This window comes from Acanthisitta chloris, unplaced genomic scaffold, assembly GCF_000695815.1.
Source record: "Acanthisitta chloris isolate BGI_N310 unplaced genomic scaffold, ASM69581v1 scaffold1934, whole genome shotgun sequence".
NCBI lineage: Eukaryota > Metazoa > Chordata > Aves > Passeriformes > Acanthisittidae > Acanthisitta > Acanthisitta chloris.
Genome location: NW_008669668.1, coordinates 72,320 through 89,243, shown reverse-complemented (window position 1 = coordinate 89,243; position 16,924 = coordinate 72,320). Strand labels below are relative to the sequence as shown.

General features: G+C 39.7%; 1 protein-coding gene across 1 annotated transcript; it reads left to right on the top strand.

Annotated features, from left to right (window-relative positions):
• Positions 1-681: 681 nt before the first annotated feature.
• Positions 682-16,713, top strand: ERGIC2 (ERGIC and golgi 2). The gene is made up of 13 exons (XM_009073388.1): positions 682-829; positions 1,987-2,095; positions 4,070-4,116; positions 5,006-5,076; positions 5,822-5,862; positions 6,556-6,657; positions 8,384-8,479; positions 9,245-9,300; positions 10,189-10,287; positions 11,370-11,467; positions 14,812-14,974; positions 15,640-15,719; positions 16,508-16,713. Exons 1-13 carry the CDS (start codon positions 724-726, stop codon positions 16,568-16,570), a joined length of 1,131 nt encoding a protein of 376 aa, XP_009071636.1. The 5' UTR covers positions 682-723; the 3' UTR covers positions 16,571-16,713.
• The last annotated feature ends 211 nt before the right edge of the window (positions 16,714-16,924 follow it).

Sequence of the window (16,924 nt, the reverse complement as noted above, 5' to 3'; positions counted from 1 at the left end):
CCAGTGTTTCCTGGGCAGGCTGGTCCTCTCAGCATCCTGCTGCTTAGTGTGTCAGCTGCTCCAAGTGGGCAGAAAGGATTCTGAAGGATGGAGTTAGGGTTTGATATGTAATTTTCTTCGGGAGGCATTTTTATAGAGAGGAAAAAAATGCCCGTTTTATTATGACCATAAAATTCTACATCTGTAAAAATAAAAAATGCACTTTTTTTCCCCCCTTTAGGTTATATTTTGTGCCCACGTTGGCTGAATGTAGAAGCTCAGAGCAGTCTGACATGTTCCTGAGTTTATGCAGCCTATTAGATATACCCTGCTAAGTCAGTGAGTTCCATGCATTGGCAGGGCTGTTTAGCAAGCTTACTTCAGGACTGAGTTTGTTTTTTGCTGTTTTTAGAATTTAAAATGCAATATATCCAATACCAATGAGAATTTAATTGGTGAAGAAATTAATCCTGGTAATTAAATGGTGAATGTGTTGGATGTGGTTAGAATGTAAGCAGCAGTGTCCAGGCCAACTTTAACAGTTTCCTTGAAGCAAAAGTGACCATCCAGTTGTCTGTCCATGTGTTTCTTGAAAACACATTCCTGAGGTTTTAATTGCCTTATTAGTGCTTTATAATTAGAGCCAGTTGGTTTGAGCAGTGTCGCATGTGCCTTTTAACCACACCAATTTGTTCTCTAATCAGAGGGAGTATATGAAGGAGGAGGTGGAGGAGTGTGCTGAAGATGAGGCGACTGAATCGGAAGAAGACCTTGAATTTGATGAAAGAATTGGATGCCTTTCCAAAGGTTCCTGAGAGCTATGTGGAGACTTCAGCAAGCGGAGGCACAGGTAGGTCTTGTGGAGATGTTGACATGAATAGAAGCTTCTGCAGGCAAAGACAGGCATCTGTGCTTACTTGAAACTAGCCAAAATTGGTTTCTTGATTTCTTTGGTGGACTGACAGAGCTCATTACCTTCAAGTAAAGGCAGGTACATCCATCAGAGCAGATTCAGATTAGATGTTAGGAAGAATGTTTTCCCTGTTAGGGTGAGGTGGTGCAGTCACCATCCCTGGAGGTGTTTCAGAGGTGTCTGATGTGGCACTGGAGGATCTGGGTTAGGGTTTAGGGGTTCCAGCAGTGTCAGGTTAATGTTTGGACTCGATGGTCTTGGAGATCTCCACCAACCTTGATGGTTCTGTGATCACTTCTCTGAAGGGAGATTTTTGGGTAAAGCTGGTGAGACACAGTCCAGAATAAAGGTTCACTGCAAAAGCTTGTAACAGATTACAGCTGGAAGTGCACTGTGCCAAGACTGTAATAAAACTTTCTCATTTGTTGTCTCTCTAAGCCCTTCTCTTGGTGTCAGGTTTCTGGGTGAGACTGAGTGAGCACGAGCTGAAATCAGGGTGGGATTCAAAAATGCTTTAATGAAAGAGGGAAATATTCTCCAGAGGCAGAAAAGTTAAGCATCAGGATGAAGAGCAGCTTTCTGAAGGTTTTTCTCTTGGAAGGTGTAGTTGAGTTTTAAGAGTAAGGAAAGTGCTTTGAAGAGCTAAACACTTTACTCCAGAACATGTGCTTGGTACTGTCCTTACTAGTCACTTGAGCTTCTCTGAAAAAGCTGTGGCTGTAAAAAGTACCTTTACTTCATGCATCTGATGATAAAATTGTGCCTTGAAGTTGAACTGGGTTAGGGGTAGCCTGATCTGGAAATAGTGACTTCATCTCTTGGACTGTTGGAATGATTTGCAGATAGATAGGAAACTGCTAGCACTTAATTTGAAAGGGAGGAGAGAAATCTCTCTCATGTGATTATGTCTGAAACTCAGTTGACTAAACAGTTCAAGAAGCAATTGCAACCTACAGATAAGCCTTTGAACTTGTTGCACCACTCGTAGCTTAGAAGTAAATATCCCAAGGATGTGTCTTACTTTGCTGTATTTCCTGAATCATTAAGGGATGTTTAATATTTCTCACAATCTAAATTTCTCTTTCTTTGACCAGTTTCTCTGATAGCATTTACAACAATAGCTTTCCTGACCGTAATGGAGTTCATGGTGTACCGGGACACATGGATGAAATATGAATATGAAGTAGACAAGGATTTTACTAGGTAAGTTTTATTTGTTATAATTCCTTTTAAAATGTGAGTTATTTTCCTTTCAGGAAAGAATAGGTTTAAAACGTTCATGCAACTCGCAAGCAATTTCTGAGTGAGATTAACGACGAGATGCTAAAGGGACTTGATTTTTCTTCTGTTGATGTAATTTTGGGTTTTTGTTTCCTTGAATCTGTGAAGAAGGTGAATTGAGATTTCTGCAGTGAAGAAGTCAAAATAGTGTAGGTTTGGTGAAGGAGTCCCCTGAGGAATTATTTGCTAACAACTCAGAGAACATGGTAATACATAACTCCTCATCACCTAGGCAAACCCACGCCACTGGCATGATGCTTGCTCTAGTTCCTGCAGTTTGTGTGTTGCCATTATACTTTGTACTGCAGGAGTTGAACCTTAAGCACTGAGAACTTTGACTGCATTATCTAGAAGTTACTACTGACCTTGTACCCAGTTACAAACATAACCTGAAGATACATTTGCTGAGGGTTTCACGTGCCTGTCTGGACTGTGTTTGCCTTTCTTCCAGAGGTGTTCATGCACCCACGAGTCCCTGTGAAGTTAATGCAGATTTTGTGCCCTGAGCATCATTAAATGTCATGTGTCTGGAGCTGAAATAACTTAAAAGCTGTTTGCCTAGTTGCTGTGGTAACAGGCTGAAGATATATATATATTAATTGGATGTCTTGTACATTAGAAACAACCAAGGTTTCTGTAATGAAAAAAACCCCCATGAAAAATTTAAGGGAGATGCATCAAAAACTCAAGTTAGAGTAAATCCATGCAGACAGATGGGAGTGTTTCACATTTAGGTCTCTGCTAAAGTAGGTTATATCCCCAGCAAAGCTATCACATGGGAAGGGTAGTCTGTTGGTTAAAAGACTATTATGGGATTTGGGAGATGTCCTGCTACAGATTTCCCAGTTTGATTGTGGGCTAATCATTCAGCCTGTGGTTCTGGACCATTCAATCCAGTGGAGACTGGTATCACTTTAACTGCTTTTCTCCTCTCTACTGACCCTGGCTGATCCCAGGTTGAGCCAGTGTTGAATCCTTTGCTTATGTGATTTGTTTGTGGTCGGCTCAGTTCCAGAATCAGCTCCCTGCAGGTGATAGAACCATGTGACTATAGTGAGGAGGTTTATTCATTATAGTTTAAATTACTTTTGTGATGCTAACATGAAAACCAATAGGAAATTCCCAGGATATTGGGGAATGCCACACAATCAGACTTTTGGTGTGATGGAGCTTTTTGCAGTGTTGGTTTGGGTTTGGTTTTTATTTTCCTCAGTGGAAAGAACAATGTTTTGCCTCCCCTCGTTATGGAAACGTTCAGGATAATGATTTCAACAAACAGGCATTTTGCTGTTATGATTTGGGAGCATTTTTGAGAAAAGAGCTCTTTCCAGGAGCAGTGCTAGCAGAACCAGCTGTCTTTGACATGTCTGGCTTTAGCGACTTCTCAGCCTGATCCTGAATGTCACTGTCCTGGAGGAATCTGATGAGGATTGACAACACAATGGTCTATATTAAGGACAGAAGACAAGGAAGGTGCTCAAATATTTACTTGGTTTTAGATTTGTGATTCCTTCCTTGTCCTGGTACACTACATTCTGTGGAGTTTATTGGGCTGTTGCTGTTGTGTGGAAAAAAAAAAAGGTGTAAAATACTGAAATGATTTATTCTGAATAAGAGACTCTTGGGCTAGTAATATTTCCAAAAAGTATGTTGGGAGTTTCATAGTAAAATTCAACAGGGAAATCTGATGCTTTTATCTTGAGTTATGAGTCACCAGTGCTTTAATGTGCTGTAAAAGTCCATCTCAGTTCACCCAAATTTTACACAGCTTCAGTTTATTGGTGTCAGTTTTGTTACTTGACCGTGTGTGTGCAAGTAATTGTGACTTTTAGCAATGTCTCTTGATACTTGTATTCAATGTTACTTATTAGCTTTATGCCTTTCTTTTCTTTCCAGTAAGTTAAGAATCAACATTGACATTACAGTTGCCATGAGGTGTCAATGTAAGTATTGCATCAGTGAAAGCTTTAAGCCTCTTCAGAGTATGCAATATAGTTAGATATTGTTCAGAACACTAACAGTGCAATTTCTTCTGATGTCGATAGCATGTGGTGATCTTGATGGCATATGACTCATTGAAAGAACTGCTAAGAGTTGTGAAGGAAAGTATCTGTGCCAGCTCATTCACACCTCGCAGAACTTTGCTTTGTCTGTCAGCAAGAAAAGGATCTGTTGTCTCAGTCTCTCTCTAGCTGGAATATTCTAAAAGCTCACTGTGAGACACGACTCAGCAGCAGGAGTTTATAACAACTTCTGTTTATTTATGAACTTGGGAAATATTAACCTGCTCTGCTGTTTAGCAGTACTGAAACCATCACGTAATTTCATCCTCCTCATGAACGTACAGTGGATGCCTTCCTGTCTAAAGGCAATGCTTACTATTATTTTGACATCATTTAAGTAATTAACCATTATTAGTGTGGACTGGTCTTGCTTGTCCTGGACTGAGAGATACAATTTTTCTTCCATCTTCTGGCGCTGGAGGATATGGTTTAGGGTTCAGGGGTTCCAGCAGAGTGGCAGGTTAATGGTTGGACTCAATGGTCTTAGAGGTCTCCTCCAACCTTGATGATTCTATGATTCTCCCAGGAATGCAAGAAAATCTTCAGGACTCACTTTTTTTGGCTAGCTTAAACCTTACATTATTTGTAGCTGAAGAGTTTGTTTCTGGTCAGTGTGCACCAGTTTGTGTTGAAGATTAGGTAGTCTGAAGGAGCAGTAACCTATGCTGAAGTTTACCACTGCACTGTGAAACTTAATTTCAGCTTGGAATTTTTTTTGCTTGTCTCAGCTCATCTGTGTGACTTAATATTTCTCCCTGTTTTAATACAGATGTGGGAGCTGATGTTCTGGATTTAGCAGAAACGATGGTCACCTCTGCAGATGGGCTAATCTATGAACCAGTAAGTTGATTCTTACCCTTTTTATTTCAAAATTACATCGATCTTGGTGTGAAGCACTGCTGGACTGGTTTGCTTGCTCGTGGGGTTTTTTCCCCACCAACCTCTTAGAAAGAGGAAATTTTCTGTAGCTGATCTCTTTCAGCCATAACTTCTGGGTATGTTTGAGCATTAATTGTAATTGAATTTACTGCCTGGGATACATCAGTGTTAATCAATATTTAGCTTTGAGTTGGGTGCACAGATGTTATGGTGATGCTCTTGTGCTCATGAAGTATAGCAGGTCTGGTAGCTTGTCTTTAGTGCTTGATGTGGGATGGTCCTAGGAATAAATAATCTTCACCTGGACCCTTGTCTTTCAAATATTGCTCCTCTGCTTGTTTCATTACTGTTTGAATCAAAACCGTATCAGTTACATCAGTTAGAATTAAATTGCTGCTCACTACTTCTAGTCTGTGTTAGACTAAGGTGAGAAGGGCAGGGACTGCTGACTCAAGTTGTGAAAGCTGTAGGAGAAGATGTTATAAATGCAAACAAGTGAATAGTCGTGGTTGAGAGGGGACAGAGATTTCCATATTTGAACACTAAATGCTTTATTTATAGCACAAAGTCCTTTCCTAAACTCCGATGTGTGGTACCAAGTGTGAAGTTGATTGTAACTCCCCACACCCCAATTCTCTTCTGGGTTTCATGGATGGGATTTTAATGCTTCCTGTGTGGTTTAGTGGTTGTGTTATTTTTGTTTCAGGTAGCATTTGATCTCACCCCACAACAAAAAGAATGGCAGAGGTAAGGCACTGAGATGTATGCTCATGGTTTGTACTTGAGGTAGACCAGAATCACATGACAGAATTGTGTCTTGGGTCTAACAGCTCCACCTTGTAATTTAAGAGTGCAAATGTGTGAAAAAGATAGTTACTTTACTTTTCTCATTATTTGAGATCTCTGTTATGGAAAAAAATTGGCTTTGGACTCCTCTGTGGAGTTGGGTCATTCAGTTGCATGCTAAGATGTATGGACTCACTCAACTTACATTTCCAAATGAATGCTTGGTAGCACAAGTCACGTGATGGGTTCAAATGTGTGAAATATCTAAATGTCAGAGCTCAACTGTAGTAACAAATTGGCATGTTCTAGCTAAAACAAATGAATCTGAGTCTTTCACGTAACAGAATTGACACACTGTTTATCATTTGAACTGGAGTAGCTTGGTGTGTGTGCCCACTGTTGATAGTCTTGTCACAGAACTGAAGCTTGTCTGGGAGTCTGTCTAGTTGGGTATTTAGGTAACACACTGTGGTGAACACCTGAGCTTTAAGCTCTGTATAAAACATCATTCCGAAAGTTTAGTACAACACTTGACTAGTGTCATCAACTTTGCTAACTTCTTGATTTGCAACCTGCAACTGAAGCTAATAATTAGTTGTGAAGTTAGATTTTGGTTTATTGCTGCATGTTTTCACACTGATCTCTAATCTTTAGGATGCTGCAACTAATTCAGAGTAGGCTGCAGGAAGAACACTCTCTTCAAGATGTGATATTCAAAAGTGCATTTAAAAGTGCTTCTACAGCACTGCCACCACGGTAAGAAAAACTGGGATTTTGTGTCCTCATTCCCCCTTTCCCCCTACCCTATTAATTAGATTTCACATTTTAGGGTGGTTATGATTCCCCCTAACCCCAGAAGATAAGGTTGGTAAGAAAAGATCTCACTGCTTTTTAATGCATTTTAAAATAGTATGTATGCTTGATACTTCTTTGGAAAGCTGCTGTTTTATGAAAAGCTCTGAGGTTTCCAACCTGGAGAAGGTTTCCATGTTTTATATGTATATTTGTGTGTATGCAGAATGTAGATGCACAAAAAAATACATGCACACACCTTTTTATTCTGTTATCTCTGAGGCTTCTTTCTTAATGTGAATTGGTAATACCAGAGCAAAACTAAACAAGGATCTTTTTTTAAAAGCTCTCTTTTTGTCCAGCAACTTTTAAAAACAGTCCTGCTGTTAGTTGTGACTTTATACCTCAAGGTTTTAAAAGAATCAGCCTTGGAGTACAAATGTATTTTGTTAATAAATTCCTGTGTCAAAAATAGCACTGTCAAGGTTGTGTGGAGAAACCTTGCTGTTCTCACTTTATTCCAGCTGAGAGACTAATGCATAGAAGGTTTGGTCTGCCTGAACCTAGATGCTGTGTGATTTTTATTTATTTATTTTTTTTTTTTTGTCCCCAGAGGAAAACACTTTCTACATGAAAGCTGAAATTCTCTCCCCTTAAACGAACAAGCCATCCAACCCCAACAAAAAAAAAATAATAAATGAATAAAACAAAGCAAACACCAGATATGCCATGTGCACTTTCCATGTTGCAGTGCCCCTGTCTGAGGACCAAATGGGCTCTTGCTTCCTAAGACAAGCCTGAAGAAGGCTCAAAAAATCTTGTTTTCTCGTTTAGTTGATATCTTCAGATTAATTAAGTCCTTCTGTGCCTCTCTGTTACTTGTTCGTGCAGTATTTGAGATGGTATTTATGCTTGAGATGTGCTTAAAAAACCCCTCTTTCTTTTTTCATCTCCCTCTAAGAAGCAGATTTGGAAATATGTTCTGAGTTGTGGACACTCCAACTGGAGTGGGAAGAGAAAGGTTTCATAAAAAATAAATGTTGAAAGCTGTTCTTGCTACAGCATTCTTAATGTGACCAAAATGCATTTGGTTCTGTTCATCGTAGCATTAACTTTCCCAACAAGGTATTTTTTGTAGAAGTGGGGAAAAAAATCCCCAAGGCAGCAGGATATACTTATGGTCTTAGGTTTTCTGTTGAGATATTACAAGGTAGTGTTGTAGGTTATCTCTGGATACAAGTATGGATGAAGCTTATGGGTTTCATCAAACTGACCTTTACTAGTTTCCCTTCCACCACTCCTGCTACCCTTCCAGAAGGATATCATAAGGAGAGGTAGATGATAATGCTCTGTCATAGAATCAAGGTTGGAGGAGACCTCGAAGATCATCAAGTCCAACCTGCCACTCTGCTGGAACCCCTAAACCCTAAATCAAATCCTCTAGTGTCAGATCCAAATGTCTCAAACACTTCCAGGGATGGTGACTCCACCACCTCCCTGGGCAACCTATTCCAGTGCCTGAGCATCCTCACAGGGAAAAAATTTTTCCTAACATCTAATCTGACTCTCTCATCTCAGCTTATGACCATTCCCTCTAGTCCTCTATGCTAGGAAAAAGAAATGTAACTGTACTGCTGTTATTTCTGTTAGTGAATATTCTTAAGTACTCTCTCTGTTTTTATTTATGCAGGGAAGATAATTCATTGCAGTCTCCAGATGCATGCAGAATTCATGGGCATCTCTATGTCAATAAAGTGGCAGGGAACTTTCACATAACTGTGGGCAAGTATGTTCTGTTCAGTTCCTGAAAATAAACCCCTCCTTGACTTCTACATTCCACATAGTCCATGTGTGCATATGTGTGTTTTACACTTCAAGGTTAATGACTGTTTTTTATTAACCTTCGTGTTTGGGATTATTTTCCGTGTGGTACCTTCTCTTGCACAGTTAAATTTCTTCATAAGTTAATGAAACAATACAGTGCATTGTTAGATGTAATGTAGTGGTTATGAATTCCAGTGTCTTACAGGAGGGAAACTCTTTGAACTTGCTTTATCAGGGAGCAAATGCAAAGTGCAGTTAATGTGCTTAGTGATAGAACAAGTACAATCAAGTTTTCCTTAGTCACTTGAGCAGCTCTGCAGCTTTCCATGTGGTAGGACTTGGTGGCTTTTCTGACATCCTAATGACTTGATGTGTTTTTGACAGTTCTAAAAATTCCAGACACTAATTTTATGTAAGATGAATTTTGTGAGTCCAAGATTGCTGTACCCTCAGGCTGTCTGTACTTGGCAGTAATAAGAATATCTTAGTTGGGTTTTACATACATACACACAATTTTAATATATATTGGTTTGTAAAACATACAGATATATTACATATATTTAAATGTATATAAAATATGGTTGTTCATATGGATACATAGATAAAGGATTAGTTGAAATAGAAGAGGAGAAGTAACTTTTCTACATACTCCTGTTTAGGAAAGCTTGTGCCTTTTGTGTGGATTCATGAAACAAATTTTTCATAGAACATATCTTGCTTCCTTTAGGGCAATACCACACCCTCGAGGCCATGCACACTTGGCAGCCCTTGTAAGCCATGAGTGTAAGTTCTTTCTGTTGTCTCCACATGAACTTGTCCCATTTTGGTCACACTGCTGTCTCCTAGTTCATGTTAGGTTGCTGTTGTAAAGGTGCTTCAGCTGTGCAATTGCATTGTAGAAGAAAGTGAAGATTCTATGAGTTGACTCGGTGGCAACTTACTTTCATCCATTTAACACTATTACAATTATCTTAAGGTTGTTTCTACTGTAATGATACCACAGGAGTCTCAGATGTTCTTTGGAGTACACAGATACCATGTAAAATGGTTAAAAATTTCTGACCTTCATCCTTAGAAACTTAATTTTTGAGTTGTGAGTCCAGATACTAAACGTGTGTTGCTGCCTTACTTAGAGTGAGACAGGAGTGACTGATTGAAAACTTAACTCTGTGCTGGGTAAACCTCTAAATGTCTGGCCATGAATTTATGTTAACACAATTTATAGATCTTAAATGCCATTGCAAAATCAGGCAGTGTAGTAATTTGGACACTCCCTTATACTTCCTCTGTACATATGACTGATGAAATTTTAATGTTTTAAATCCCATTGTATACAAGAACCTGAACTGTAGAATAATGTAAGTATTTGGCCAACTAGAACTTCCCTGTCCTGAAATTTTAACTCTATTCAGCTCCAGCCTTGATTCAAATAGAGTTAGAAGTTGGTTTAGAAGCTCTTTTCTAGAGATATTCAGCTTTTGTTAACTATTTTGGTTTTGGGTTTTGTTTGAAACGTGTGTAGATGTATTGATGTAGTCACAGGCACAAATCCAATGATGTACACATCAGTGTCTGGTGAATGCATTGGTTAGAATATTTCAGTGTGAGAAACAGGTGCAGTGCAGAATCTTAGAGCTTAAAATTGTTTCCTTCTTCTGTATTGTCTTTCAGCCTATAACTTCTCCCATAGAATAGATCATTTATCATTTGGAGAGCTTATTCCGGGAATTATTAATCCTCTGGATGGGACAGAGAAAATTGCATCAGATCGTAAGTGTTGTGTGTTTACAAAAGCATCTTGTTTTCTATATTTTCCCACATTATCATGTTTCATGAGTGCTGTTATATGCAAACAGCATGTTGGTCTAAATTTGGCAGTGAGCAATGCCCTGTTCAGTTATCCTCATGTCATCTTACATTGCATCTCTTTTTAATATCCCAATCGCTGTGCTCTGCTGTGGTGCTGAAGGTGATTTGCAGTTCTTTCCTGTGTTGAAGTTACAGTATCTCTAGACATATTGCAAAGTGATAGATTGATTGTTTTCATAATGGGGAGGAATAAGTCTGATTTGGTTTTAAAAAAATGCACCAGGAGTCTTAGATTCCCTTCCTGTACTTGGTTTGTCCCTTCCTCAGTGTATTTTGTGAGGCTGCTGCAGGATGGGTTTGTGCAGTAGTAACTTGCCTCATCCCCTGGCATTCCCTGTGAGTGATCCCCAGGACCTTCCACAGTTGCTTTGTCTCAGAGCCAGTCAGGCCCTTGGCTGTTTCAGCCAGAATGGTTTAGTGTAGTTGAAACAAATCGCTTCAGTCTTATCGACGCTTGTTTTCTTAGGGGATGGCACGAAGAGCAATCCCAAACACATGAGCATGCTGATTGCTCTGGAAGAACTCTATAGAAGTCCAATCAAGAGAAAAACCATAACGAGTTCAGAAGGGCTTTCATGTACAATGTACAATTCACTGGCTAAAATCTACTCAGCCTGCTGTGAGATGTGTATAGATCATGCGAAATGTGACAGTGTCAAACTTGCTCCAGTGCCCTGGAAAACACTTATCTGTGTGTTTCATCTGAAGCTTTGAGTGGTCTGACCTGAATGAGTCCTTTGATTACAGGGCTGAAATGGAAATTTCTCTGAGTACAAATGGGACATATGTCCTGTCCCTGGAAACTAACTTTGTTCGTGCATATGGTGCTGAAGGAGTCTTGGCAGTGCTGGGACTCCTTGATGAATGTACCAAGTGGAAAGGGCTTAGCTGATTAACTATTTTAATGTTGTTTGATTTATTTATGAATGTCTCAGATGGTCTTTGACTCTACTTGATTCAACAGTGAGATTTTTTTTTCCTAGACAACCAGATGTTCCAGTATTTTATCACAGTTGTGCCAACCAAACTCCATACATATAAAATTTCAGCAGAAACTCATCAATTTTCAGTGACAGAAAGGGTAAGTAGCAGTGAGAGAAAGCTATGCATAGAAAATTCTGAAAGGGATTGTTCATAACAAAAGCTCAAATGTGAAAATGGAGACTGAGTTGCACCATGGTTTTGAAAATTCCCTCTACCCTGAAGGATTTCTTTGCAGAACATTCCAGTGCACTAGATTTAGCTGTAAATCATATAATACTGATGGTGAAATATATATGATGACACATGCAAAATTCTTGCATTAGTGTTTTGCATCTGAGGTTCTGGAGTCTGATATTTGGATTAATGATAGATACACAGTAATTTCCACTTCACTGGATGCTAACAGTGGTGTGGTGGTGAAATCCTCCAGGTTTTAGGGCTGTACCCTAGTGTGTAGCTTTTCAAATATTTAATCCACCTTTAGCTTTTTATCCATGTGGGAAGCAAATTTAAAAAATGTAGCAGCTTGCTTGAATGTGGAGGAGTGTAAGAAATGGAAACAAAGGTAGTTTGTATGAAAAACTAATCACACACAGTCTCAGGTGTCTTGTTTAACCTTTGTTGAACCACCAACTTTAGTTATTTTCTAGACTAGAGAGCTCCCACTTCTGGGTTTGGAGAGGCTTTTAATTCTGAATCCATAATGAAAGTAGTTGTTGCAGTGAAGCTACATGGGCAAATCATAAGGTATTAATTTCAAAGACTGCTGTAAAGAGGAAAAAAGCCTCCTGTGTACTGGTTACATGTCTCATTTCCAGACACTGAACTCAGTTTTGATCTTTTATTCAAAAGCCAAAGAAAAAATATTTGTGAAAAGTTGGTATAAAAATGACAGCTAAAGCAAGAGGTAAGAAGGAAGCCTTGGGTTGAAAGGAAATCTGGGGATTAGGACAGCAGTTCTCTGTACCACAGCTTTTGGTGTTCTCCAAGGGAGAAAAAAATCTTTTATTTCCTCACAATTTCATGCTGTGCTTCTGAAAAATATACAGCTGGGGAAGCAGGGTAGAGGTGATGTCTTGGTGTTCAACTTGGGACGTGCAGACCACTGAAGGGAAAGGTTTGCTCTAAAACTCAGGAAAGCTTGATTAAAGAGGGGAATGAAGAGGAATTTGGTAATGCAGCATACTCCCACCTCCTGCTGGTCTAGCAATCTGCTTCATGTTTTCTCTGCACAATCTGCAATAACTAAGGCTCTCCTCAAACTTTGAGTTGTCAGTCAACTGCTTATCTTAGACCTTATTCCTTTCTTTGATTCAGTTTTCCTTTCCTCCTCCTATAAAGGTGGTTCTGTCAACTAACTGTCCAGTCTAACTTAGCTCATGATTTTTTTTTTTGTGGGGATCTATTTTTATGAACATTGCAGCAGCCACAGGTTGCTTAGGAGAAGAGCTTGTGAATAGTGGAGGTAAAGTGGCATTACCTACTTGTTTGCTCCCACTGTCTCAGCAGATAGCCCTGTTGCCTGTAAAGCTTTATTTGTGTTAATCTTGGGAGACCAAATATTCCTAGCAGATGAGCTGGGAAGGGCTATTAAGAGCAGTTATTCACTGAACAACTTAGTGCATTTATTTTATAAGAGTAGGCACATATGCAGATGTGGAAAAAGGTGGTCAGACAGCCATGGCTGAAACTTGAATGCAGTGAGGTCTAAGTGCCAGTGGTGAACACAGAGGACAGCAGAGTTTGGGAGGTCTGGGCAGACTCATCTGCACTGTTGCTGATGTTTGAGATACTGTGTTTGGCTGTTTTGAAAAGATAATTCTAGCCAGGCTTCATTGAGCTATCTGATGCAGGGTTGGTTATTTGCAGCAGCCTTTAGCAAGCACAAGTTAAATCTTCTGCAGCAGGAGGAGCTGGAAGCAGGCCAAAGTGGTTTGCCGGAAAAGAATTCTGTATCTTTTGAGGGTGGAGTTTTGCATGTTCTATGTAACTTGGTATTCTTTTTTCACCATTTGATCTCAAAGGACCAGCAAGGCTTAGGGAAACAACAGAGAAAATACAAACTCAAGAATAGGTTTCTGTCCCTTGCCAGTGGCAGGTTCTGTTCGGCTACCTTCAGTATTCTCTTCCTTCCTAGCATGCCTGATCATCCATCCTCGAGTGCTGCCTGTTGTCATGCTTTTGAAATATGGAAAACACTCTGGTTGGTTTTGTTATTTAACTCTTGCAATGTTTTTGTGACCTGTATCATAACGGATACAGCATTGTGACATTTTATTTTGGCATGGTAGCAGAAAAACCAATATGATTTATGTCAATGTCAGCTAACTGAAGAGTTGCCTAATCTGTATTTTCCAAAGTGGTATTCTGCTTTCTATTTTACACTGTATTTTGTATGGGCTCTGAGCACAGACTTAAATCCACAGGTGAAATGGAGCTGTGATATATTGCTTTTCTGTTCAGTCCTGCTTGTCTTGTCTTCTCTGTTCTTATTAGCTTAGACGTGGCTGAGTTTGTCTTCAGTCAATTATGTACTTTTCTGCTGCCCTTATATATTTTCAGCCAGACTGACCTGACAGTGCATTTATCAATGCCTTTCACTAACAATAAAATGACAGCAAAATTTTGAAAGAAGCTTAAGGTTGTGTGGAGGTAATTTCCCCTGAAACATCTCTTTCAAAGTAGGTTTATAGCAGCCACATTCTCCTCTTTGGGGTCTTTTGTTTTAAGAATTTGGACAAGCAAGAAGAAACTGTAGAAGTTCTTGGGTTAGGATTGAGGTGCCAGGTAGTCATAGTGAGTTTGGGCTGTTTGTTTCTTGAGGTGTATTTCTTGCTGTGTGACTGTTTTGTGAAACAACATCACTAACAAACAGTTGGAAAAGAGGTTTTTGCCAAGAAAGATCAGACCAGATGGTCCTCAAGGTCCTTTCCAACCTGGTATTCTATGTTCTATATACAGCTTCTGGGGAAACTGCCATCACTAAGGCTGTTCAACAACTTTAATGTCTCCTGAAGGTCTCACCTTGATTTAAGTGATTACTAGTAGTGGATAAAGAGTTGGGACACAGTGTTATACCTGTGCACTCCCTTGAGTTCACAGGCTAGACTAAGACTGTGACACTTAGCCTCATAGGTACCAAAACCAATCCAGTTGTAAACATCCTTGTTTAAAGGACTGTGTGAGCAGGTCTTGAGAGAAGAGAGCATGATAGTCAGCACTGATCTTGTAGCACAGAAGACCAGTGACCAGGAAAGTAAATTTTTACTTGATGATGTTTGACTTTTTAGAAGGTACTGGTCAAAGTTACCTTGATGTTCCCTGGTCCTCTGTTGATGGCTAACTCTGATTAAATAGCTCTTTGTCATCACATCTAGTAAGACTGGTTTTCTTGTGACTGATAACAAGTAACTAACTTGTGTTTCTCTCTTTTTCTTTCAGGAAAGAGTAATTAACCATGCAGCTGGCAGCCATGGGGTGTCAGGAATATTCATGAAATACGACATCAGTTCACTTATGGTGACAGTGACAGAAGAACACATGCCCTTTTGGCAGTTCTTAGTGAGGCTCTGTGGCATTATTGGGGGAATTTTTTCAACTACAGGTGATTATCAGTACCTCCCCTCTTAAAAAAATGAGTTCTGATAGAACTTATCGTGGTGATTATGTTATGAATAAATTACAGGGGAGTCCTGAACCTCTAGCAGGTTTAAGACAAAGTGCACATTTGCATGCATCAGAATGTGCCATGAGAGCTACTGAATTTTGGTGTCCCAGTGTCCAGTCCTGCTGTTCTGAGGGGCTGTTGTTTCCCTTCTGGTAACTATGACATAGTTTGTTTACCTCTGGAGGAGCAAGGGTGTATCTGTGTGTATGTATTCCCTTACTAGTCAAGACATAATGAGGTATCTTGGTTACAAGTTGTTTCTTGGCTCTCATTTGAAGAGAACATAGAAAAGAGATCTGGAGCTAAGAGCTGCATTTCCAAGTAGATATTTCTGTCCCACAGAATGTATTTTCACCCATGAAAGCTGGCAGAGAGAATTACATTTACTTGGATAGCTTTGCTTTTATCAATGCATTTCTGAATGATAGAATTCTCCCCTACCCTTGATAGTTACTTTTTTATGGGGTAATTTCTCAGGGTTTTTCATAGTGGTTGACTGCACTGCATCCTGTGGAAGTGTCGTGTAAAGGTTTGTTTTAATACTTCCATAAAGAATACATGTTTACCACTGGTGACCATTTGAATCTTGTTTGGCATTGCAGGAATTTTACATGGCTTTGGAAGATTTGTAGCAGAAATTATTTTTTGCCGTTTCAGACTGGGCTCCTACAGATCCACATCGGTAAGGAAAACTTGCTTGGAGTTTTGAATAAGTGGTACAGCTGAGGATGGACAACTCTGGGACTTGGTCCCAGGAGAATTTCAGATGCTTGTAATAAACCCTCCATTTGACATGCCTATGAGCAGAGATTCAACAGCTTTTAAAAACAATCAGAAAACCTAACACACGAGGAAGGGAAGTGTTATCTAAGAAGCTGAATTAATGAAACTGAGTCTCTTAGAGGTTTTTCTCCTACATTCCTTCCATTACCCTTACTATATTATTTTACCTCTTTTTTTTTTTTTTTTTGATATTGCACCAAAATTTGCATGTTTTCCCTGACCTGGTTGGTCTCCCTGCCCTGGTTTGGGTTTGACCTATTCTTCTGCTTGGCCTGCAGACTGGAGAAGAGTCTCTGCCTGCTGCAGGGCTTCAGTGGTGCTCCTTGTCAGTGCCAAGCAGTGTGAAAGAGCTGAGCAGACTTCACCTTTCCCTTGACTGGGCATTAATAAGATTGCTCCTCTAGCAACTACTTGATTTTATTTTACTTTTATTTTTCTCATTTAAGCCTGTAGATAGCCTTCAAGGCCTTTGCCTTCCTCAAATTTGGTTCAAGTTTGCCCCCTGGCAAGGTTATGTGAGTGGGAAGAGAGGAGGGAAGGCAACTAGATTTGTATAATTCTCATTTGAGAGATGAGGTAAAAGGCATATAAGAAATGCCCAAGAAAAAAAGAAGTGTGTTTTGGGGGAGGGAGCAGAGATTCTGTTTCCAGACAAGCTATTAATAACACCTTGTTCTGTTTTGCTAGGCACTTCCTGATGGCCACACAAGCAACCACTTACCTCTAACTACAGAAAATAGTACACATTAGCCTCCTGAGGAAATTTTCTTTCTTCCTGCCTGATAAAGAAGACTTTTTTATAATAAAGAAAACGTTGTGCAATATGCTGGGACTGTGCTGATGGACAGCAAAATCATGAAGCCTTTACAAAAAAAAAACAACCAACAACAAAACAATTTGTGTAATTTTTTTTGTCTTTCTGAGTGCACATGGAGTCATAGGAAGTTGAGACCATTGAGGTGGACCATCCTCTGGAGAGGAAAGGAGCATTGCTGCCAATACAGTATTCCTGGTGGAGCTGAACATCATTGTGGTGGCTGCCAGTGACCACTGGAGCATCTTAGCCATTTAGCTCTGTGCCTGGGAAGGCCCCAAGGAGAAAAG

Coding starts and splice junctions, on each gene's coding strand:
- ERGIC2 (XM_009073388.1), top strand. CDS start 724: ATGAGGCGACTGAATCGGAAGAAGACCTTGAATTTGATGAAAGAATTG. Junction 5,077..5,821: donor ATGGGCTAATCTATGAACCA/GTAAGTTGATTC, acceptor TTTTTGTTTCAG/GTAGCATTTGATCTCACCCC. Junction 6,658..8,383: donor TCTACAGCACTGCCACCACG/GTAAGAAAAACT, acceptor TTATTTATGCAG/GGAAGATAATTCATTGCAGT.